A 24428-nucleotide genomic window follows, 5' to 3' on the forward strand; every position below is an offset into this window, starting at 1 on the left:
TTAAACACAAGGAAGAGGAATACAAACACTCTAACCCCATGTCTAAATGCGGCCACCAAAGCCCAATCCTTTCTGAACGAATCCACATGGTATGTAGCTGCAGAATGCCTGTTTTTCAAGCGCCTGATGCCACCCCATCCCAAGTGAGAATGCAATCAATCTGGGGCTAGTTTAAGTTAAATTCATTGCAATCCAGCATCAGAATCCAAATTGACTAGCTCTCTTAGAACATAAGATATGTGAACTGTTGACTCCACATGCTTTCTGGATTCACTCGCTAACACAAGGTTCAAAAAGCTCTGGATTTCATTCAACCTTAATCTTCTCTACTAGATGAACTTATCTGGGAACGAGAGGAGACTGAACGGTTGTAGTCTGGTACAGAGAGCTCTCTGTAGTCCTTACGGATGCTCCATAAGATCTCAGCACACCTCCTCATGGTTGGCCGACTCTGTCTGGTTGGAGCCAGGCATTGTAAGGCTAGCTCCAAAATCTTTTCTAGTGCAAGGTTAGTTGCAGGAGTTCTTTCTATTGTTGGGTCCAACGTCATAATTGCTTCTCCATCTGTGAACTTCTTCATTGCCTGAATTTTGACTAATTCAATTAGCTCATTTCAATTTATGGGTTTGCATTTGCAATGGCAAATAGAATCTGAAAATCAAAAGAATGTCATCCACACACACACACACACAGAAGAATGATACGGATCATGGATAAGCCACTAGTCAGAGTGAGAAAGGGTACCCATCTTGGAGTAATCCGCTCCTTAATTTCCCTCTTCGCCTCTATAGGGCGCCTTCCTGTGACGAGTTCGACCAGTAACACCCCAAATGAGTAGACATCACTCTTTTCTGTGAGCTGATAAGTCCTCAGGTATTCAGGGTCCAAGTAGCCTGCAGTTCCCTTCACCTGGGTGGATACATGTGTTGCCCCTGTATCAACGTCCGCACCCAATCGAGCAAACCCAAAGTCAGCCACCTTGGCCCGAAAATTTTCGGTGAGGAGGATATTAGAAGATTTGATATCTCTATGGATAATTGGGTGATCTGATTGTGACCAAAAACAAAATCATAATCTCATCTCTATGTGTCCCTTAACAAGGAAAAACCTAGGATTGCTTATGAGACTATTACCTGTATACATATGGAGATAAGTAACAGCATGAGCCACATCAATGCCAACATCCAGTCGGGCAGCAAAGTCCAGAGTTTTGCCATTCACCCCTGCACAATGCTTCTCCAAGTCAAATGTGAAATACTCTCTCCATAAGTAATAAAAGTGAAACAACAACAAACAGCTGAGGTGCAAAAATAAGGAGCAAGAAAGACCAGAACACAATGAACTAACCATCCAAGTGTTGTCTGAGGGTTCCATTGGGAACATACTCAACTACAACAATCCTTTCTTCTTCATGCTCCATATATCCAAAGAACTTGACCAGATTCAAATGCTCTACCCGTGCCAATGTCTGGATTTCGCTTTGGAACTCCACACTCAAATGCTTATCATAAACACTCTACAAAGAGCCAAACACAAGAAAATAATCCCCGTTTCACTCAATCTAATTCAATTTCAAAACCAATTTAAAAAATTCAAGATTTTAGTTACTGTAAATTATGCTTTTCCAACCTTCTTCGCACGTTTAACAGCGACAAAGGTGCCATCATCAAGCCTTCCCTTGTAAACAGTTCCATACCCGCCTTGTCCAATCTTGAGGGAAGGGGAGAAGTCCCTGGTAGCTTTATAAATTTCCGTCATGGTGAATTTCACACCCCCAGGTTCCGTCGTTTGAGTCGAATTATAGGATTTGGCATAGATCCCTTGGCTGGAACTACGTCTCTTATCGCTACTAGCAACTAAAGAAGAATTAAAGTAGTAAGGCAAAGTTTTAAAGTAGCAATCAAAGAGAGGCAGAGATGCCGACAATTCCTCTGATTTCAGAGTTTGGTTTCAGGATTAGATCCTTAGAAAATTCCATGTTAAGACAAATTCTGAGCTTGTCCTCGAAGAATCGGGGGCATCAGATCTTCCAAACAAAAGGAGACAATATATATATATATATATATATATATACTAAAAAGGAAAAGTGTGTGGAGCTCTCATAGGTTTTGAAGGTGTAAATGAGCAGAGAAAGGGGGAAAAATTAATTACCAGAAGGAGCCGTAGAAGATGTGGCTTCCGGAGGACTAAAGCAGGAACCGAAGACTTCAGCTACCATTCTGACGGCGATCGCCACAGGATTCCCGCCGGAAGAAGATTTCTTAACAGAAGAAACGTCGGAATAAGGAGAACTACCTGAGAATTCCGATATTGTTCTCCGGCTCCCACCGCTTTGGGAGCTCTTCCTGCTGGCCTGCGAACGTGCAGGGCTTCTCACCATGTCTGAAATGGCGGCAGAGGTTTTGGTTCAAGTCAAGACTTACTCCATTTTTATTATTCGAATTCGACCGGTTTGAAGATTTCTAAAAAGTCTAGAGTACGCCCTTGGAGTTTTAGTTGTTATCCGAAGCCACTGGATATCGTAGCTAGGGGTGTTTACAGAGAAGCCAAGGTGGAGAGAAATTCACAACTTCAGGTCGTATTTAAGATTTAGTCAAATTAATTTGGTCAACACGCAAGAAGGTTCAGTTGGTTGCATCGGACACCAATCACACGGTTAATCATTAACCGTGTCTTATTCTAATATGTGTGATCATCAGAGACGAACAGAAAATCAAAGGTGGTGGAACAAGGGACGGCAAATTGAGAGAAAATACAATCGTGGACTGTGAACCATTGGATCGGAATTCGAAAGGAAGGATGTTGTTAGGTGAATGATGGTATGTTGTGCCCTCTAAGCGTAGAAGAGTCAAAATCGAGTAGTTGTTAAGATTTGGGAATTGGGAGAAAGAACACTGGTGTGTCTCAGGTGTGTACTTACATTTAGATACAGTCGCACCTGAAATGATCGGTGCACCTCCTAAAAAGGCGGAAAGAACCAAGGGTGGGGTATGTCGATCATATTGCCATATTAGACAAGTAAAATGGAAAGAAAAAAAAACTAATCTTTTAATGAAAATAGAGCCTATCCAGATTGGCATTGGTTTAGTATCGGTATCGACAGACTAAAACCCTGAGTTGGAGAGTCGAACCACATCGAGGTTCTCTATTGTCGACTTGTCCCTACTACCGTGTGCACCCCAGATGCAATAAGGCTGCGAAAGATCGCCCTACCCCTGGCCGAGTGGGGGTAAGGCGGTCTTACCACGTTGTTGTATCTGGGGCGCATGGCAATAGGGGCAGCTTGGAAGTAGAGGATCTGAATCCGAGTCGAACCCATGACCTCACCCCTCAAGCCTGCTACCTACTAACCACAAACTACACTGTCAGCTGCTAGTACTCATAATTTAGAGGTGTCCCCACTCCATTTATGAAGAAAGGAGAATGCACACTTTTAAGGCAAAAATGCGGCAGTATAGATGTGTTGCTATGTTTAACCACACCTTCCAACTGGACTCCCGCACGCTGCTTATAAAAATCTGAATCAGATCAGTCAAATCGGTCTATTTGGATCGGAATCAATCGTGATTGATCTTGACTTTAAATGTTTCAATTCGGTTGATTGTAGGTTTTAAAGATTGGATAATTGGGTTTTTAGATCTGAGGGGCTGATTATTCTAGGTTTTTTTAGATTGATTCGAATTGATTTTAGGGTTTTTAGAAATCAGATCGTTGGAGTTTTGGATTTAAGAGGGGCAATTCTAAGGTATTTTGGAACTGATTCTGATCGATCTTGATTTGATCTAGGCTGAAATCGGTAGGGACCGATTCGATCCTCGTTTCCAAGTTTAAATCCTTGGTTCAACCACATGGCTGATAGCGTGGCAATTTTCAATTGTATAGATAGAGATGTCCCTTGTGGAATGCTACGTGACAATTCTGTGGTCAAATTTAATCATATGCAGGGTTATACATATCAATAACAGTGCCCGTATCTATCATCGTCAATAATAATACTGGTATGATACAGATCTCACTGTATCGGTCCATTTCAAGTGTAAATTCAAAAACAACCATTTTTTGGCCGATACTGTCAATCCGTATGTGTAACAGATATCAACGATACTGATACGATACTGATCGCCTATTGTTTTAGCTTTTTTATTTGATTTTAAACAAAAATTTGACATGCTCTTTTTTCATATAAATAATTGAGATTCAACTGAAATTTTATAAATAAATGGGTAATTTACACATACCATCCCTGAAGTTTGACGAAAGGATAATTTAACCTCCGATTTTGAAAAATTATGAGTACCCCTAAGGTTTGCAAACAGTAACAAATAAGCTCATTCCGTCACTTCATGACTAACAAGGTTAAAAATAAAAGGTGAATTGACAAAATTACCTTTGCAAAAAAAATAATAATAATAAAATAAAATAAAATAAAAACCTGCAACTCATCTTCCCCAAATCAATTGGGATAGATGAGTTGCAGGCTTCAACCTCTGCACAATTTCTTGCTTCTATTCTTGAAATGGGGTACATTCACATGAACAATCACCCTTGGACCAATCGAAGATGAGTGGGATGAGAAAATCCTGCAACTCATTTTTGTGTTTACACTTCAAAAGTGAGGAATTTTGATGTAATAAGAACTAAAGTTTACAAATCAAAGAAGATCAATCACTCTTTCTCACTCTCAGGCTCTTAGCAATAAAGAATCGAACCATAAGACACGGAATTAATAATTCTTGGAAGAAACAAAAACAAAAAATCTATTTCGTAATTCGTATTCCTAAATTCCTCACTCTTTCGAATACAACTTTCCTTATATATCTCTACACTGTACAAGAACAGTAAAAAACAAAAACTGATTAAATCCCTCCAATCCAATCCAAGGCTACTTCCTTCAAGAATCAGGAACCACCACCGTCTGAATCACTAGAAGACGAGCCTCTCGGACTTGACTTGCCTGACAAGAAATGCGCCGGCAAGTTTGGGAACCTCACAGGAACCCTTTTCACCGGTGACGCCGGAGAAGATGATCCTGCACTACTTGCCTCCTTCTTCTACTGATTCCGAACAATGTCAATGCAAGCCTGATCCACCATATCCAAGAAATCTTTAACTATCTCAATTAGATGAAGCGGAAGAGCATCTTTAGCCTTTGAAGCCCCTGATTGGTAATACTCTGTTGTCTTCTTCACAAGCTCCATGACCTTTGTTTGCTCCTCTTCCACTACCTTGAGTTCCTCTTCCGCACCTTCTAAGAATTCTTTCATGTCTCTTACAAACCCTCCTCCTTCACGCATGTTGAACCGCCCCAAGAACTGTCCAATCTCACCCACCCGAGTTTTAAGACCTGAATCAATTTTAGCAGCTTTCTTGATATTCTTGAACAATCAAACACAAAAATGAGTTGCAGGTTTTTCTCTCTTCATCCCACTCATCTTCGATTGTTCCAAGGGTGATTGTTCATCTGAATCTACCCCATTTCAAGAATAGAAGCAAAAAATCCTGCAGAGGTTGAAACCTGCAACTCATCTTCCCCAATCGATTTGGGAAAGATGAGTTGTAGGTTTTTTTTTTTCGTTTTTTTTTCTTTTTTGCAAGGGTAATTTTGTCAGTTCACCTCTTATTTTTAACACTATTAGTAATGAACTGACGAAGTGGATTTATTTGTTACTGTTTGCAAACCTTAGGGGGGTACGTAGAATTTTTCAAAACTAAGGGGTAAAATTATCCTTTCGTCAAACCTCAGGGATGGTATAAGCTTACACAATATTAGATGAAAGTGACCCACCAATTATACCTCCAAGACTTCTGTTTAAGGGTCGAAGGATCAGCCCCATCTGGTTATTTTTTAAGGGAGAATGTTTTCTGCGTGGGATGCAGGGGTCATGCCCATGCACAACAGGGGCCAGAATGATCGTCATGCCCCCCATGTATGGAGGAAATTTTGCCCTCTTTTGTGCCATCGCATGTGCTCTCATTGGTTGGCGCATACGACTTGACCGTTGCATCCCACCTAAATTTCAACGCCCCATTTTTTAATCAATGGTTTTCAAATAGTGTTGCAAGGAATGACTATTCTATCAAACTCAATATTGCACATCTAAATTTGTCGTCATATCTCACAATTCTAGTAATTAGAAATTTTCCTTGCAGTATAATAAGGCAATGAAGGTCAACCGTCAACTCATCTTGTAATCCAAAGAAATAAATAAATCCAGAAAAAAAGAAAGATTAATAGATAACTTGTTGTTTTGTCAAAGGATTGACTTTCATATCTTTTTTCATTTTTTTTGGTAGAAAGCGGGCTATTCATTCATGCGTGCCCAGCGCAAAGCAAAAGAAAACGGAATACATAAAATAGATAGATAACATGATAACCGCAAGGTAGGGATATAGAATATCCAAAACCAAGGAATGGAAATTGACCCGGTCTCACATGCCATTGACAGGGTCATCTAGGCTAGGAGTTGGTTCACAACCACTTCCCTAGTAAACAGGCTGTAGACACAGCTCGGTTTAAGTGCATGCACATACGTGCCAATAAAGGGGTCCCCACACGTGCCGAGTAAAACTACGGTTCGAGTTTCAGAGCCGAAAACATCAGGCCCAGAGAAAACGCAGTCGACACAGCAAACAATACCATGACAAGTATCCATGATACTACAGGGATCACGATGGATGGGCATGGTTGACAGAACCATGTGCTCTCCCACCAAGGTGACCGACAACCTGTTAGGCCCCCAAAAACCCAAGAGGCAGCTTGGCCAACAAGGCACCACCCGTACCCGACACCTACTGACGATGGCGATGGCGGTGGAAACCAAGAGCAGGGCCGGCCTGAGCTTGTATTCCACCCATCTCGGGGATCCGATGTCGCACAGCTCGGCAGCGGGAGGATCAACCATGACGAAGCACAAAACATGGATGGAGAGCTTAGATCCTGTTGCATTCCCACCCTTGCATTTCATACCAACAGATTCCTCCTCTGCATTCTTTCGACATGGTGGAGCCGGAATATTGGACCCGACAGACATCTCCAGAGACTTCAAAACCAACACAGTTGCTACCCAAATGAAGTTCCATGTGGAAGCACTCGTATCAGAGATCCACATCTCCAAAACAAACATTGCCAGAGAGCTAGATAGGCACCGGAGAAAACAGAGGAAGCGAGGGAGAAGGACGAGACGGCAGCCCACCGAGGGAGTACGAGGCGGAGTGGCTTCACTGAGCATTTGGCTTCCTGGGCAGCACCGAACATCGCTGTATCCCATTGCCGTGGGAGTGGAAACGCCTACGGGAGGATGCTTGGTGGGTGCTCTATCGGGGAAGAGAAATTGGACAGTGATGGTGTTTGCTTGTTGATTTGGCCATGGACTCCATCCGGCGACTGGACTGGGATGGATGAAGAGGGAAAGGAAGGGGAAAGGAGCGGCGGAGGAGGGGAGTTGCGCCGGTGATACCGCTGGTTCCCCATTGTCGGCATCATTGTCGTCATTGGCATCTTCGTCGTTGACTGTTTCGATGGTCATGGCGGAGAAGCTGATGAGAAGGTGGGGAAAAAGGAGATAACACGCACTAATGGCAGAGAGTATACCACGCTCAGAGGCGGAGAAAGTTAATCACGCACGATGGCGGAGAATGGTCGACGCACGGCGGCGGAAGATGAAACAAAACGAAAAGGAAAAAACCCTAAGCACGTCCATATCTTTTTTCATAGCTTCATAAACCCACTCCTCAAAATGTCTTTGAATCTCTCAACAATGCATAGCATGTTACTTTTAATCTAAGAAAAATCTTATTGCAATCAAAGTGGTGAACTATAAAATTATAATTCTTTTTTAATTCTTTTAATACTAAACATTTTTTCATGAGAATAAATACTATAATTTCGTATGAAGACTATATTAAATAATTTTTAATTTTAATTATATTAAATAACTCTTAGGAATAAAACAAGGCGCAATTAAAAGAAAGTTGCCACTTCTTAGTTCACCACTAGTGATACAAAAAATGAAATTTCACATATAGGGCCCACCATGGTTTTAGTGCATGGTATCAGAATTGTGAGACCCACCTCATAAAATTGGGCCTAATTTAAATTTTTATTGAAATAATAGGTCCTGCGGGTGCGGTTGTGGGTGCCATGACCTTCTCCGCGTTATGGGCATTGCCCGTCATTGAGACAAACCCGCACCCTATTGCACCTTGTGCCGAGGAACCATCGAACAAGGCCTTGATGGAATCCGAGGAACCCTGCGGCCCGTCGCATATATGGTTCACGTGCGAGCGATGTTTGGCGGACCACTTGCAGCAATTATCAATGTCGGATGCCGAACATTAGGTAATAACATCTGTTTTAGAATTAAAATAAATTAATTATTCTATGCTTGTTTCGGCCGGCCTCGAATCAGATACCACCATGATAGGCCATGCCGGCTCGATGCCTTGCCGTATCTCGCGGGTCCAATGCGATCAAACCTTGTAAATCCCGTTTCATATCGATACAACCCCGGTGTATCGATAACTTGTGTATTAATAAACTTATCTCGGAATCGATTTCCACTAAGTTTTGAATCACTTTAAAAATCATGGAGAAACCCATCTATTTCTGTCCTTTTACAAACAGGCCCTTGGGGGCTAAATATATATTCTTATTCTTAGCTTTGAGAACTCTTTTCTCAAAGCTAAGAGGTAGAAAACGTTGGGCTGCTCTTGGAATGTTCATATGCTGTGATTTTGGCTTGAAAATCCCCCTTGATGTGCTTGCATGTTGGATCTTCTGCCTTCAAATCCTTTCTAACTCATCATTAGGTAAGCTAGTAACATGTAATTAGTTCAATCCATGTCTAGATTATCTTATTTTAGCTTAGGTGTTGCTGCGATGGATTTCTTAAGCTTAACTCAGCAAAATCACCTTCAAATCCCTCCCTTTTTAGTTGAGATTGGGTAATGTATGAATGATCCCTTGATCATACATACAATCAATGAATATTGACTTTAATGAGTGTTCTTTCCTCCTCCCTAAGCCTCTTGGCCAGCTGAACCAAGCTTGGTAGTCAAAACCAGCCAAATAAACTGCTGTTTTTAACTCTGTTTTCTGGGCTACCTCTTCAAAGCAGGCTAACCAGCCCTTCTGGAGCTAGAAGCTCCGGCCACCTCTAAATGACTTTTTGGGATCTTTAATGGGTTAGGAAGGTTCTCTAACCTTTTAGGAAGTGTCTTAACATTTTCGTAACTTTGTATTTAGGACATTGAACCTGCTTGAACCCCTTTTCTTCGATTTTGGACACTTGATTGGGTAGCTTGATCAAGACAACCAAGGTGAGTGGGGTGTTTGCTTATTTTGATGATTTATATATGATTTCCTATATGCTGGTGTTTGGATTTCAAATCTGGTCTCTCTAATATGTATGAACCTTCCATTTTTAATGCTTATTTCTTATGCATAGATATAAATTCAGCTATCATAATGTATGGGTATTTATTGTTCCATTTACTGTAAAGAAACTGTTGTATTTCTTATGATGTGATTCCTTTAGTGATGGCTGGTTGTGAATTATTGTGGTGTGTTTGACAGATTGTATTGGAAATGCATAACATGATTTGTGTGACCCTGTGTTCCTGAATGGATGTGTATATGGAACATGGTGCACTCTTGAATACAGCATGTCATCATCTAGAAATCATGGTTAGGATGGAAATCCCAAACTACAACCCTTACCAACAGGGGTTCAGGTGTTGGGTAGTCGGATTACTGACGCCTGGAGCAAAGGGATTTAACCCAGGGTCAGGGGTACTTGACCATCGGGGTCTGCCCGAAGGTTTGAGGCCAACATACCAAGCGTGGAGGCGGGCTCCCTACTTGTATTGGCTGAAGGGGTGCTGCGGCAATAAAAGAAGTGACCCAAAGTACCCTTCGAGTTGATACCGTAGTTCATACCAATGACTTAGTCTGTTTGTTAGATGGATTAATAAAAATAGAATTCAACATGCATCATATAGTGTGATTGATATTTACATTTAATATTATATGTTTCATGCATTATTTGTATGCTGTGTGTTTTCCTCCTCATTGGGCTCAGTGTGAGCTCACACTCGTGGAAACCCTCTTTTTAGATGACTATGCAGGTGACGGACTACCTGGCAGCAAGTTCGAGGATGATGGTTTTGAGGACTTCGCAGACCAAGAGCCCGAGGAACACGGTGGGTCTTGCATCTGTGACATGTGTGCCTTCTCTTAGGCGGGCCTGATGGATTAGGCCGTTCCTTTTGGTAGTTCTCTTTTATATATACATAGAACTTAGTATATATATAAATACTCTTTTTGGATAACTGTAAATATAAGTTTTTAGGTTACCTAACCGAACATATGTATATAAATTTATCACTCAGTCCTTAACGAATTTTTATGTAAATATTTAAGTCCATAGTATTTTTTTGCTGCTTAGATTTTCTGTGGTGTGTGCTTGGTAATTGTGTTGCACAAAGCTTCCTGGCTAAGTTGGGTGCGAGACCGCATCGGTTCATGCTACGCCTGGACTGTCCAAGACATGGTGTGACAAGAATGGTTATCGATAACCCACAAAATCGATATGATACCGATACGGTATCAGCCTGGATCGATTGTATCGAACAAATTTATCCCTGAATCTCCTTAAAAATGAGTGTTTTGACCATTTTACCCCTTGTCTATACCGTGCTATTGATATAGTATCGATATGATATCGATATCGGTGACTAGCAAAACCGGTACGTATCGCCCAATACGGGCAATATGATACCGATACTTAGAACCATGAGGCCCACATATCAGGACAGAAGAGAAAAATAATATAAAAATAAACCCATGTGAGAGATGGCAATCTTGTCTTTTTTGCTTTCTTTGCTGCTTCTTGTACCTAGATTAAACCTAAAATAAACGGGATAGATTTAGAGAAAATCACATTAAATGCTTCTTGTACCTAACATAAACGGGATAGAGTTAGAGAAAATCACATTAAATACCACAACATCGCTTCCCTTTTATCCTAACTTCCTTAGATTTTTTATTTTTTATTTTTGGGTAGTATCCTAACCTCCTTAGATCAAGATATAAAGAACTCTGCTTTCTTTTAGGGAAGGATGAGGCCTTCCGTTTCAGAACACCGAAATCCTTCAATCTTAGGGTTGCCATTCTCATTTTTAGACAGGAGGTTATTTCTTGATGAAGGATTTTGGTGTTCTGAAAATGGAAGGCCTGATTCTTCCTACACGAAGTGGCGATGACAACACCAACAAACCTGCAATATTTGGGTTGCCAAAGATTGCAGTAACCGGGTCTCACCTACCATAATTTCTCAGAGAAATAATGTAAGTAATCACAAATGTTATTGTTGTCTATTATAATTTGTACAAAGAACTTAATGAATTATTTTCTTTACTGATCACATAGAAAGCCTGCACGGTTGATTCGTCCAAACCGGATCGGTATTGGCCAATGCTCTTAAAAGATGATTCATCCAAGCGGAGGATGAAGAAGAGAAAAGAAGATGATCGATTTAGGAGATAAGGGTATTTTGGTCATTTATAGATTTATAGTCTACTGACATCATCACTTAACATGTTCACTCTAGTGGAATGGGTATTCCGTCTATCCCAGGGGGTTTGACATCATCACTTAACATGTTCACTCCCAATACATCTGCAACCCTCCCCATCCACCCCCTGCAACCCTACCCTCGAATCCCATACTCATGCTTTTTTCTGCCCCCTAAACCCATACCCGCTACTCCTCTTCTTACTCCCAATACATGTGCCTATACGGAAAAAAATAATAGAATCTCAAGATAAAAAGATATTAAGGCATTTGACCGTATTCTGGTAACCTAAAATTAGCATTTTCTACATCACTATTAGTGTAACAAGGGAGATTTTCCCTATACTGGCAGCGTGGGAAACCCTTTCTCTGTTTTATATTAGGGCTGTAAACGGATCCGATGGTGCTATATCCGCATCCGCATCCGATTAGCTATTGGACGGATTTGGATAATGCTAAACGGATACGGACACAAACACGGATACGGATCGGATATTTTATCCGTATACATATAAATAAAGCTTATAGCTATCCGTATCCGCATCCGTTTAGCTTTCGGACGGATTCGGATATTACTAAACGGATACGGATATGGAAACGGCTTTCGGCTATTCATTTACACCCCTATTTTATATAACCCAAGAATGCTTGACAGGCTGGACCACCGGAGCACCAAACCGACTTGTTATGCAGCCCACGTATGTGGGCCTAAATTTTGGACAAGAAGTATGGGTTGGGCCCAAGCACGAGCCTGGCCGGCATAGAGACCCAATACCCTTTGTTAAATCTATTACTCTATAGTCTAAAACACTGGCTCTTAAACACAGCCAAAAAATAGTTGATAGATCAATAAGTACTATAAAGAAGAGCTTAAATAGAGTTTTAGTAATGGAGAACACTTGAGTTATTCAATCGTGTTGATTTTATTTCATGTAATCCTGATAAAAAAAATTCTGGGCATAAAGCCGGATTGCACTAAATCCGACCCACATAAATACAGATCAAGATTCATTTTTGTCGGTAGCATCTCCAATTTTGCTCAGGTCTTGGAATCCGTATCCAACCACAAATTATAACCCAATGGTTTATTGTGGAGTTAGATCCAACTAGGATCCGAGCCTGTATAACCTGAATTCACCCCTTAAATGTTAAAGAAAACTGGAGGTCCGAGTCAATTTAGATATGTTCATCCCAATTCTATGCATATTGAGTCTAATAAAGTTATGGGTGAAAGAACGTCACCCGGTCGTGCACTGTGGTATGTAACTACGCCCAGACACAATCGAGCGATAAATGACTAGCACACCCCTGCCTTTGCATCGGGGCGGGGCGGGGCGGGGCGGTCATTTCACGCCCAGCTGTGTCTAGGCACAAGTACAAGCCACAACGTACGACCAGGTGACGTTCCTTTTTCTGTTAGTTATTGTTGGGTTTTGTGTCATGTATTTTGTAAGACCCATTCACTTATTATTGGGCTTGCATATGTTTAATTGACTGAAAACAACCTTATCTACATTAGAAAAATGAGCCCACACCTTTGTTGCAGTAACTCCCTCCACCAGGCAGTGTGTTGCCATATCCCTCTTTAGGTTTCCGCAACAACAACATTTGGACATCGGGGGAATGCCAATGGACATCAAAGAATCAACAGTGGGGATCTTTCTGTTAAGGAGATGCCAAATGAAAAAAGCAATATTTGTTGGAAGGGATTGGTTCCAAATCCACTTAGCATAGGGGGTTAAGGGTGCCCATTGCCTTCATTCCAGGCATATTTAATAGTAAAATGCCCTTCACTGGAAGGAGTCCAAACCAGCTTGTCGTTCTTGTTGGTAATAACAAAATTCCCATATGTAATGCTATCTCTCACCTCAATCGAGTCACCTCGATTTAAGAGAGTTGGATCCCACACACCATTCTATTTCATAACATCCTTAACACACAGAAAGAGGTCTACCTATAGGACATTATCCACAAAATCGATAAGATGGCCCACCCCAAGCCAGTTGTCAAGCCAAAACCTGACATTACTTGAGCCGAGCATCCACTTGGATCTGACTACAAAGAAATCATTATGGACCAAAGCGTTTCTCCAAGATTTCGACCCGATTCTACTCGGCTCATGGTTGGAGAGATATAGGGCTCCATCAATCATATAGCAAAATTTGGGCAAACTATTATACATTGCTTAGATAGAGCCTTCCAAACTAAGAAATCGGCTAAAGTCTAAAAAATTTTAGTTCAATCTAAATTATTTTTTAGGACAACAGATCATTTTGTTTAGAGTAAAAAATAAGATTCAAACGATGGCAATCCAAAGTACACGGGAATAATTGAATACAAGTTGGACACATGACCATGGATCAAGGTATTAATATCTTATTGGCTTTATCAGTATCGATATACCTAAAACAGATTAAGAGTATCAGCCAAAAAGTGGTTGTTTTTTAAACATATGACCAATATGGATTGATACGAACCCCTTTACTTCTTTTGTTATTCTAATCTCTCATCTAGGATTCTTGCAGCCGACCCCATTAAGTTGGGGGTAAGGTTATGTTGTTGTATGGACCGATATGACCCCATTTGTATCATATTGGTATCAGTAGTGACAGTGACTGATGTAGGTAGAGATGTTGATGCCTATAACCTTGAATAAAACCTTGAATAAAATTGAGCTTGACCACAAAATTACCATGTGTCTAATCGATGAGGAACCCTATCTATCCATTCAACTGAAAATTTCCACATCATCAGCCATGTGGTTGAACCAAGGATTTTATACTTGAAATAAGGGGTCGAATTGATCCATGCTGACTCTGATTTGATTCGGATCAAATCAGAATTGATCAGAATCAACTAGAAAAATAAAAACTAGAATTAGAATCAGCCCCTCGTATATAAAATTCTAGTGGTCAATCCTAATTAAAAACCCTAGAATCAGCCCTTCGGATCTAGAACAGTGTAGCTTGTGTTTCTCATGAAAAATTGAGTTTATGAACACAAGGATTAGTACTAACATAGGTCCATTTCATGTTATGTTTAATAAGTTTAACTTATTTAAAAAAAAAAAGGGCAACAGACCTCTATGTGGTTGCATGGTCTCTACATAAGCGTTTGGGTATCTACTAAGGGTGTCAATTGGGACGGTTCCTGGTATTTGGGACGGGACGGTACCGGTACCAGTACCAAAAGTGCCAATCCCAGTATCGTCTCATTTAGTTAACTGGACCAAACCTGGATCCCAGTTTCAATTATTAGCGGGACAGAACGGTACCGGTTCTTAAACGGTTATAGGCACTGTAGAAAAAGAGACAATAAGTTTAATTGTTTCTAACAAGACGGGTTTATTAGTGTTGTGGAATTTTTTCACTATCATGAAATCTAAGTTGTCTACTCTTTTTCATAAAGCAACTTAAACTATAAAATCATTGTTTTACTTCTTCAAACTCCCTAAGATCACATGTGATAAATTTCTCATTTTTTTAAATCTAGAGAAATACTTGCTACAAAATGGAAGAATCCCGTTGTGTTTCCTATTTGATTTTTCCAAACAAAATTCTATTTATCACACATGTCACATGGTAGTATGGTACGAAGTACGAAGTACGAAGTACGAAGTGTAAAAAGGAAGAACCTGGTAGATGTAGTTGGTCAAGGGATGAGGGAGTAACACTGTAGCAAGTTATGTGAGAAGAGGCTTCAAGCTACGGCTGTTGACCTATTGTTCCTCTTCGTATTCAAAAGGCAATTAGTGAAACCCTAATGAGTAGTAATTCTTATACCCTTTTTTTTTTTTTTATAAAAAAAATATCTTATATACTATTTCTTTTTAACCGGTACTAGTAGTTTCGGTATCATCCGGTACCTAATTGGTATTTTGGTACTAGTACTGTTGGGAATCTCGTCCCAGAACCGTCCCGTCCCATTTATCATTCGGTACCAAAATCAGATACTAGCAAGGATGTCAATTGGGACGGTTCCCGGTATTTGGGATGGGATGGTACTGGTACTGATACCAAAAGTACCAATCCCAGTACCGTACCATTTAGTTAACGGGACCAACCTAGATCCCAGTCCCGATTACTAGCGGGACGGGACAGTATCGATTCTTAAACGGTTATAGGCACTGTAGAAAAAAGGGAGAAAAATTTCAATTAGTGTTGTGGGGTTTTTTCACTATCATGCATCATGAAATCTAAGTTATCTACTGCTTTTTATAAAGTAATTTAAATTATGAAATAATAGTTTTACTTCTTCAAACTCCCTAATATCACATGTAATAAGCTTCTCATTTAATTTAGAGAAGTCCTACAAAATGGAAGAATCCCGTTGTGTTTCCTCTTTGACTTTCCCAAACAAAACTCTATTTATCACACATGTCACATGGTAGTATGGTACGAAGTACGAAGTGCATAAAGGAAGAACCTGGTTGATGTAGTTGGTCGAGGGAGGAGGGAAGAGGGAGGAGGGAGTAGCACTGTAGCAGGTTCTGTGAGGAGAGGCTTCAAGCTATGGTTGTTGATCTATTGTTCCTCTTCATATTCAAAAGGCAATTACTGAAACCCTAGTGAATCGTAATTTTAATACCCTTTTTTTTTTTTTTTTAAAAGATCTTATATACTCTTTCTTTTTAAATGGTACTAGTAGTTTCAGTATCATCCGGTACATAATTGATATTTCGGTACTAGTACCGTTGGGAGTTCTGTCCTAGAACCGTCCCATCCCATTTATCAATCGATACCAAAATCAGATACCAGTACTGTCTCATTTACTAATGGACGGTCCGATACAGGATTTTAACGGGACGGTATTGGGACAGTTCCCGATTTCGGTTCCAAATTGACACCCTTACCAAAGAGTGTTATTCTTGAGGTTTCAAGGCAAAGATTTTATTAGCTTTCCTTTTCTACACCAATTAAAAACGATTAAAGAAGGGTGTAAAAGGAAGCAAAAGTGCACTCGATCCCTCGGGAGTAGAACAAAGAGGTAATTAATGGCTAAATGTGAATGAGAGAAAGATAAATGAGGTAATTAAAATTGTGGAGGAGTACCCTCTGACTCTAATAAGAATAAAAAAAAAACTTTAATAGTGTAGTTACAATTTAGGGTTTAGGGTTTAGGCCCAAGATGTTGGTGAATCAAGGGGGAAAAGTTACATAAGGGTTGAAAGTGGAAAAGTTGGAGGTGGTGCTGGAGGTGAGGCTTCACGATGGTGATGCTGTTAATGGTGGGTGGTGGTGGTAGTATTGGGTATCTGCATTGTAAAAGAAGATAATGATTTGGGGAAGATGAGGGTATTTTAATTTTTTCAAATTTTAACAAATAGTTCAGGGCAATTAGATCTTTTCAAATTTTAAAATAGATAGAAGAAAGCGTAGGTTAGTCATTCCCTGGTGTTGATGTGGACTTAAATAGCTTTGAGAGGATAAAGTAGGGGTGATACGTGGACTTGTCAGAGGGGTAAGAGGAATATTGGGTGCATTTTATGGGATACATGCATTTTACCCTAAAATTTTTGGGTAACTTGCTAGCCTTGTCTGATCAAAAAATAAATATTTAACATATTTTTATAATTGGGTTCAATAATATAGCTTCATTGATTCAGACACTATCTATATACCTATTTCTCAAATACAAATTCTTCTAGACTGAGTTTGGATGCGAGGAAAAGAAAAGAAAAAAACACTAGCATGACAAGTAATGATAATGCAACAATTGATTTTTTATCTTCTCCCTAGTTGGGATGTACAGTTTTGCTTGTAGACCTTAGGTATACTAGACCATAGCAAAGAGTGTGCAGTTTGCCTCGGGTACGACTGTGCGAGTGAGAGAGTGACAGAGTGAGAGAGTGAGAGAGTGAGAGAGTGTGTGTGTTTGTACGAAGACAAATTCAGAGAGGCCAGAAGCAATAAATGCGAGCAATGTGGGTCCTATCTTTATTTTACATCCCCCAAAATCCGAATCAAAATTCTGAAAGCAGGGGGCTTTTAAGTGCTCTCCAGCTGCCGGAGCGGACTCCAAACGAAGAGTCAAATCAAACATATAACCAATTCGGATTTCACGGCAGCTGCCAGGATAAGATCCGACAGCTGGTTTCTGACACGTGTACGTACTCTCCCTCACAATTTCAATTTTTGGACAAAAAAGTAAATTGCTTTTCTTTTGTTTACTTTGGCTCGTAAGCCGTTTTCTATTTCATACCAAAAAGTTTCAAACTTCCAAATTTCAAATTTCAAATTTCGAAATTCAGTCCCCGCGGCTTCAGACAAGTCAACTACGCTGTCCAATGAACATCGTATCCAAGATTTTCCACAATTTGGACGGTCTAGATATGACACGTCATTTCCTTCTACACTAATCCGTACAACTTTAGTTGGCTACACTGATCACCTAAAGCCGAGCCGATATGTAAACGGCTCTCCAGAAGAGAATCCGAGGAATGGTGATGACCGGGTGGATCCGGTCAGCCGGTGGACTTATTTGTAAAAGGCATGAGCATACCGGGAGGGTCGTCCCCATGGCAGTTGGTAGGCATTTACTGTGTTGCCTTTCTCTCTTTCTCTCACAGTGTCAGGAAAAGGACTTCGATCTGTGAGGAAATGGATTGCCATAGCAGAGGGTTAACCTCTTAATAGGATAGTAAGGAGTTCTTCACACTTCAACTCTCTTCTATCCACTCCACTTCGACGCTTCCATATCTTTATACAATTTCGATTCGATTATCTGCTTTGTGTTTAACTGATTGGAATTTGATTTGTTTCGATGCCGAAATACCTTCTTGTTTACTAAAGCGGTGGAAACCGACGGCATTTTGTTTATTTATTGCGAATCGATCCATTCATCTGCGAATTTGAGGACTGCGATCAGGTATTTCTGTTTAGTTCTTGAATTTTGCATGCATTTGGCTGGTGACCGACCTTCGGATCTTATGAATTCGTACATTTATGTTTATGTTTAGGTTATTGATACTGTTCTTTGCTCCGATTGAGTTTATCTTGATCTTGCATGGTTTTTATAGAGTGCAAAGATCAGTTATTCTTCTTAATGATAATCGAATGTAATCTGTGAATTTTTTTGAAATGCAGGGCTACGGAAGAGTAGAAATAGTTGCAGATTTCAGGTTTCTACAATTACCCCAGCGTTGACTGTTGAGAAGGTCGATTAGAGCTCGAAAGACTATTTTTTCTTCCGAGTTCAATTCTGGACGTTGGAATCCACGGTTGATTTCACGGAATCAGAATTTAATAGAGGGAGGTAATTAGTTCGGGTAAGAGTGTAAGACTATTTTTGTTCATGGCTTCCAAAAATTGCGTTGAAACTTTAATGTCTTTTCCAGATTCGAAACTGATCAATGAGTAGCCAACTGATTTTAAGCTTTGTGATTCCAGGTTACAGTCACAATATGATGTCATCTTTTGCTTCTTAATTCGGACGGACATAAAAAAATCAGCATCCTTTCCAAACGAAACAACTTCCTTACAATTTATTTCCATCAACAAAGTCCAGAAATCCGTGGAACTGGATATCATTTTTACCTCTGGCTCAGTGCGTTGAAAATTCGCTAGGTTGTCAAGAGGTAAGAAATCACTCGTTGATGCAAGGAATTAAATTTCATTCATTTTTGTAATTTGCGATCCCATTAAATATTTTTTCCCTGCTTAATGTAGGAATTATTGCGCCTGATCCCGTGGAAGTCGTCATCGTTCTTTTTTTTCCCCGGAAGGTTGGTTGATGGATCAGTGAGACAAGTTAATCTGGAAATAGATCGGAAGAAAATCCAGAGTATCCGACTCTAATCAATGGGTTTTGTCCTGCAAATCTCCGATTTTAAAAATTTTGACATATTTAGATTTTCACAAGTTTAATGGGGGTCAAGTTCACTGGATTGCTCCTTTTCGGATCAACCGGGTTTGCTTAATTTATATCCTGAGGAGGTGGAATAAACTTTTATTAAGAAAATGCTGGAAGCTGAGGTGTGTTCTTCTCGGGTTCTGTCACCTTTTCGTGATGAAAGTGGTGATGAGGAGCTCTCTGTTCTTCCCCGGCACACCAAAGTCATTGTTACAGGAAACAACCGAACCAAGTCTGTCTTGGTAGGTCTGCAAGGGGTTGTTAAGAAGGCTGTTGGCCTTGGTGGCTGGCACTGGCTGGTATCCCTCTATTCTCTTCCATAGATTTGTGTTCATTGTCATATTGATGCTGTTTTTGCTTATGTTCATTTGCGTTATTTAAAATTTTGAAATACTTTGAATGCCTCACTTTTTCTTTCCTGAATGCTAATTGATTCAATGGGTCTGGTAAGAAAAAATTTGCTTACATCTAACAATTATTCTGGTTTTCCATTCGTGGGGTTTGTATAAAGTGGCATATGGGTAGACACTGTTATATTGTACGGGCTATCGACATTGCTCCAAAACAATTCAACGGGAAACTTCCATCCCAAGTATGTAACAATAGAATTTATTTTACACCTGAATGGGATAAAAGATTCAATCAAACAGATAACATTTCATGATGTGGATACCCCAACAATACACAGGTTAGCCATCCCAATCCTATTCCGTGACGTGCATGACTTTGTAGAGGCAATTTCCACTCAATATATTAATTTTAAAATCCTGTTATTTATGAGTTTGTTGGTAGAAGAATAGGAGATTTTGCCTCATAACTGTATTAGTTGATTCCAAATGTTGCTCTTATTCCTCGTATTTAATCTTGTACTTTAGTGCATTTGTGCTGCTAAAATTGTGATTTCCTGTTAGTAATTTTGTTAAACACCATATTTATGGAGTTCTAGGTTCTGAAGAATGGAGTGGAAGTTAAGCTACAAAGGAATGCTTTAAGTGTTCTAGAACCACCCACAGGCAACGAAGAGGATGACGATGACCATGATTTAGATAATTCTTGCAGTAGCTCAGACATGGGTGAGAATGAGAATTATTTTTGTAAGCCTAACATTTAAATAACTTCTGGATGAATGTTTTCTTGAAGTTGAGCTCTGTTGTTTCTTACCGTGAGTTACTTCACTGCTTCTTGAGCAGCAAGTAGTATTCAGTTACACAAATCAAGCAAGCCAAGAGTGAGGCATCCAAGGCCCTGGATATCTGCCAAATCAATTAATAGAAGCCATTGTAGGGAAATACACTCCAATATCCACAAACATCACCTGGTAAGAAATCAGGAGTAACGATGTCCGTAGAGTTCTTTGGCTTTGTTGGGATATAATTATATGCCATGGTGAAATTTATACAACAGTTAATCTCATATGTCAGTTTTTCTTGGATCATCAGAGGGTGAACTTGGCAAAGCTAGGAACGAATTCATTGTGGAGATATTGGAAACGATTCAATCTTGTAGGTTTGACTAACTTTTTATATTTCGACTTTATATTATTTTCTTTTTTCCTAACTCCAATTTTAATTTCATCAATGAATAATGGGGAAGGCACGTGCACGTGCAATATGTGTGCACTGACGACTTTGTAGTCATGCAGCTAAGCTTCATGTGTTTTTGTTATAATGGTAATTTAGATATCATATCCTTCTTGAATCTTAAATGGTCCAACTTGTTTCGTTGGACCAAATCATATTAAACTGACAACTATTTGGTGGATTGCATCTCAGATCAAAGTAGTTTTTATTTTAATGTGAATGACAAAAATTTCCTTGGTCGGTGCACCTAATTCCGCCACATGTGAGGATCAAATGGTAAATCAGACCATTGGATGCCTTAGAAGGCTTGGATAGAGTACATGTCAAATTCCATAGCCAAATTCAATCATTTATACCCCCTATGTAAAATGCCATGCCCTCCCATGTATGTTTATGCACCCATGTAAAATTCTTTGATTTTTCAATTTGTCACATGGCATATGGGGATTTAAAAACCTTAGAATTGGGATCCAGATTGGTCCCGGCTGATTCCAATTTGGATCAGATTGGAATAGGTCAGGATCGGTGAGGAATCAATCAGAACCTGCCCATAGTTGACCTAATTCTAGATTTTAGAATGGGATTTTATATCTCTGTTGGCAGAAAGAGGGAACCTAATCATGACTTGGTTATGTGGACCACTAGACCATAAAACCTTTCCCCTTATTTTATTATGGTTAGAATCCATCAATTGACTATTAAATTCCTAGACTTACTAATCATGTTGATAAGTCATCCATTGTATAGCCCAAAATGTCAAACTTATGTGATCCAATTCAATGGAGCCTGGTCTCCACCAGACTGACTGATCCAAACCCCGTTGGAGGATCTGAATGGTTCTAAATCCTAATGTGTATCCCAATTTATAGATTTAATTTTTCTATTAAATAAGAGTTTTTAGTGCATTTGTGTCTTCCCAATTATGATATTCTCTATCTTTCTTTGGAGTTGAACTGGGGTGAATTTCACTGTAGGCGAGGAACAATCATCCAAATCCTTCAAGGGAGCAACTGGTGGATGCTGTAAGGCGGCACTTCTCATCACAGGTTACTCTCTAATCCTTTGCCTCTCCATTTTGTGGATTGTTGTGTCATGTCTCACAGCTAATAATCATTTTGTTAACCATCTTGTTACACCAGCAATTGGACGAGATTGAAGTGATTGTGGGATTCATTCATGCTGCCAAGAAATTGAAAGCCATGGACTCATAGTATTTGGTGCACACCGAATTACTTGTGCCTATATGGGTGGCAGGAAGAGAATTTATGGGTTATCACTATGCTTGTATAATACGTATTATCAGTCTAACCTTAAGTATATTCGATTCGGCCTTTGTGAGTACTGATGGGCCAAATCCGGATTCTGATGTTCTAATATATATTATCTTTACCTTCCTTACCATGTAGTTGAGCTAAGATGGACCTGTGGAGATTCGCAGGTGAACTTGAAGACTCTTGAATCGGCTATTGTACAGTAATGGTCCTTTGTAATCTAGCATCATGCTATCATTAGGCAGTGCATATGTTTGCTCAATGTTAACAGTTCATGCTTTGTGATGCAGTATATCTAACAATTGGAGTAGTGACCCCCCCAAGAAAACAGTATTACAACTTAACTAATATATAGCAAGCTGTTTAGCTCATGCTTATGCACATAATGAGCTTAAAGGGATATCTCAGTTAGATTTTATAGGCTTCACTGTATTGTTTCTGCAACGAATTTTAACTTTAATCCTTTGATGAGAGATATTTGTTATATCACTGAAATTTTGAGCTTTGCTTGTATCATTTTGGAGAGGCTCCATGGTTCTACCTGTAAAAGATTTGCCAGTGCTGGAAACAATCAGGTCATGAGTCACAGGTTTGATATTAGGGTGCTGGTCCTTCTGGAAGCTGGGAAACTTGTATCAGTGCTCTGCGGCGTCTGCATAATGGGGACCTCGCCAGGCTGTCGTTTGATGTCACGGGATATGAATGGGGCATAGCCAGATTTTTGTGATTGTGACGGGTCAGCGGGGCCAGCGGCGAAGAGTGCACGAAAGTCACCACAGGAATTTCTCTCTATCTTTAAGAAGAGAGTGATGCCATTTTCTTCTCGTGATTGGTTAATTGTCCTTTCGGGGAACACAGCCTACTATATATATTACCATAACTTTTGGAGGAGCCAATCGATTGTTGCGTGGTGCTGGCAGATATAGAAAAAGGTTCAAACAGAACAATTTCGTTGCATGCCTTTGCCTGCACATGATGTGCTCTAAAGCCAACCCAAGTGTAGCGTGGTGTGGTTGCCATATTCATCTGATGGTGTCAGCTACTTGTCCTTTTCTTTGTTTCAGCGGATCAGTGTTGGCCAATCTTGTTACACGAAACCTTGGGCCAGGGTGACACAAGAATGATTAGGATCCTCCTCGGTGAAGCCACTCATGGTTTGTGGCTATTGAATCTTGCTCACAGAATTAATAACTCCTTAATGCGTTTCTTTGTGGATGCTTGGAGTCTTTCACTTTCCATGGACAAAAGTGATCATTAAAGTGTTCCGTTTTTTTCTTGTGTGCGTGAGAGCACATGGGAAGGGGAGTGGAGGGTGCGGCTCCTCTCTGGTCATTAGAGAGGACTGGTGAGTGGCGAGCATGGTTTGAGGAATCGGTATTGGATCGGTTGGATTGGCAGATTCGTATAGTAGCCAATTTCATATCCAAATTTAAATTTTCAAAGAAAATAAGTATAAATCTGTCCAGTTTGGATCGACCTGGATTGTTTACTAAAACCATCGGTATGAGAGAAAACAGAGAGGGTCTGGAGCATTGTATGAGATTGGTATTGGATTGGTAGAATCAGCTGATTCATATCAATATCATTGGAGACTAATATCAATTCTTTTTTATCGATCTTGTATTGGTAGATTGATATGGACCAAGGTATAAATATAAAATATCCAATTTTTTTGGGGTTAAAAATGGAGGTAAATTTGTTCAATCTAGACTGATATCGGCCAATATAGATCCCGATACAATTACTAAAACCCTAGTCCGGAGCATTAGAGAGTTACGAGATAATGCATATTTATAAAAGGAACGAGAAATAAAATGACGTGATCTGGAGTCCAAACTCCAGAGCATGGTTTAAGGAATTAGTATCGAATCAGTATTGGTGGAGATTGGAGACCGATATTGATTCTTGACTGAACCCGTATCGGTGGATTGGTACGGACAGGTAAAAATGTTATAGAAAAAAATCCATTTTTTCAAAGGAAACAGGTTAATCTGATTCGGGATTGCCTAATCTTTGTATGGGAACTAGGGTTAGGGTATTTTTTGGTTGATTTCTCATCCATCGCAGGGGCTGTGCCAAGTGCAGCAAGCCAACTGGCCCAACACAAAAAAAATGCATATAAATATAAAGTCTCCAAGTAATCACAGAACAGGT

General features: G+C 39.9%; 2 protein-coding genes and 1 long non-coding RNA gene across 4 annotated transcripts; 1 reads left to right on the top strand and 2 right to left on the bottom strand.

Annotated features, from left to right (window-relative positions):
• Nucleotides 1–283: 283 nt before the first annotated feature.
• LOC122666152 (calmodulin-binding receptor-like cytoplasmic kinase 2) lies at nucleotides 284–2402 on the bottom strand. Its single transcript, XM_043862278.1, has 6 exons — nucleotides 2152–2402; nucleotides 1630–1856; nucleotides 1348–1516; nucleotides 1134–1223; nucleotides 745–1046; nucleotides 284–583 (listed from the first exon to the last, which is right to left on the bottom strand). The coding sequence occupies exons 1-6, from the start codon at nucleotides 2378–2380 to the stop codon at nucleotides 317–319; spliced, it is 1284 nt and encodes a 427-aa protein (XP_043718213.1). The 5' UTR covers nucleotides 2381–2402; the 3' UTR covers nucleotides 284–316.
• Nucleotides 2403–10304: 7902 nt separating this feature from the next.
• LOC122666280 lies at nucleotides 10305–20485 on the bottom strand. Its single transcript, XR_006333521.1, has 3 exons — nucleotides 20349–20485; nucleotides 14650–14653; nucleotides 10305–10315 (listed from the first exon to the last, which is right to left on the bottom strand). It is a non-coding gene; the product is annotated as an uncharacterized LOC122666280 (long non-coding RNA).
• LOC122666279 lies at nucleotides 18736–22399 on the top strand. 2 transcript variants are annotated; one of them, XM_043862461.1, is made up of 8 exons: nucleotides 18736–18839; nucleotides 18961–19148; nucleotides 19296–19722; nucleotides 20370–20517; nucleotides 20611–20741; nucleotides 20863–20925; nucleotides 21978–22049; nucleotides 22143–22399. In XM_043862461.1, the coding sequence occupies exons 3-8, from the start codon at nucleotides 19531–19533 to the stop codon at nucleotides 22212–22214; spliced, it is 678 nt and encodes a 225-aa protein (XP_043718396.1). In that variant the 5' UTR covers nucleotides 18736–18839; nucleotides 18961–19148; nucleotides 19296–19530; the 3' UTR covers nucleotides 22215–22399. The 2 variants fall into 2 exon arrangements, with proteins under 2 accessions (XP_043718396.1, XP_043718397.1); XM_043862462.1 differs by having other exon boundaries at nucleotides 18776–18826; nucleotides 20614–20741.
• The last annotated feature ends 2029 nt before the right edge of the window (nucleotides 22400–24428 follow it).

The sequence above is a fragment of the Telopea speciosissima genome, chromosome 6 (genome assembly GCF_018873765.1).
Source record: "Telopea speciosissima isolate NSW1024214 ecotype Mountain lineage chromosome 6, Tspe_v1, whole genome shotgun sequence".
Classification (NCBI taxonomy): Eukaryota; Viridiplantae; Streptophyta; class Magnoliopsida; order Proteales; family Proteaceae; genus Telopea; species Telopea speciosissima.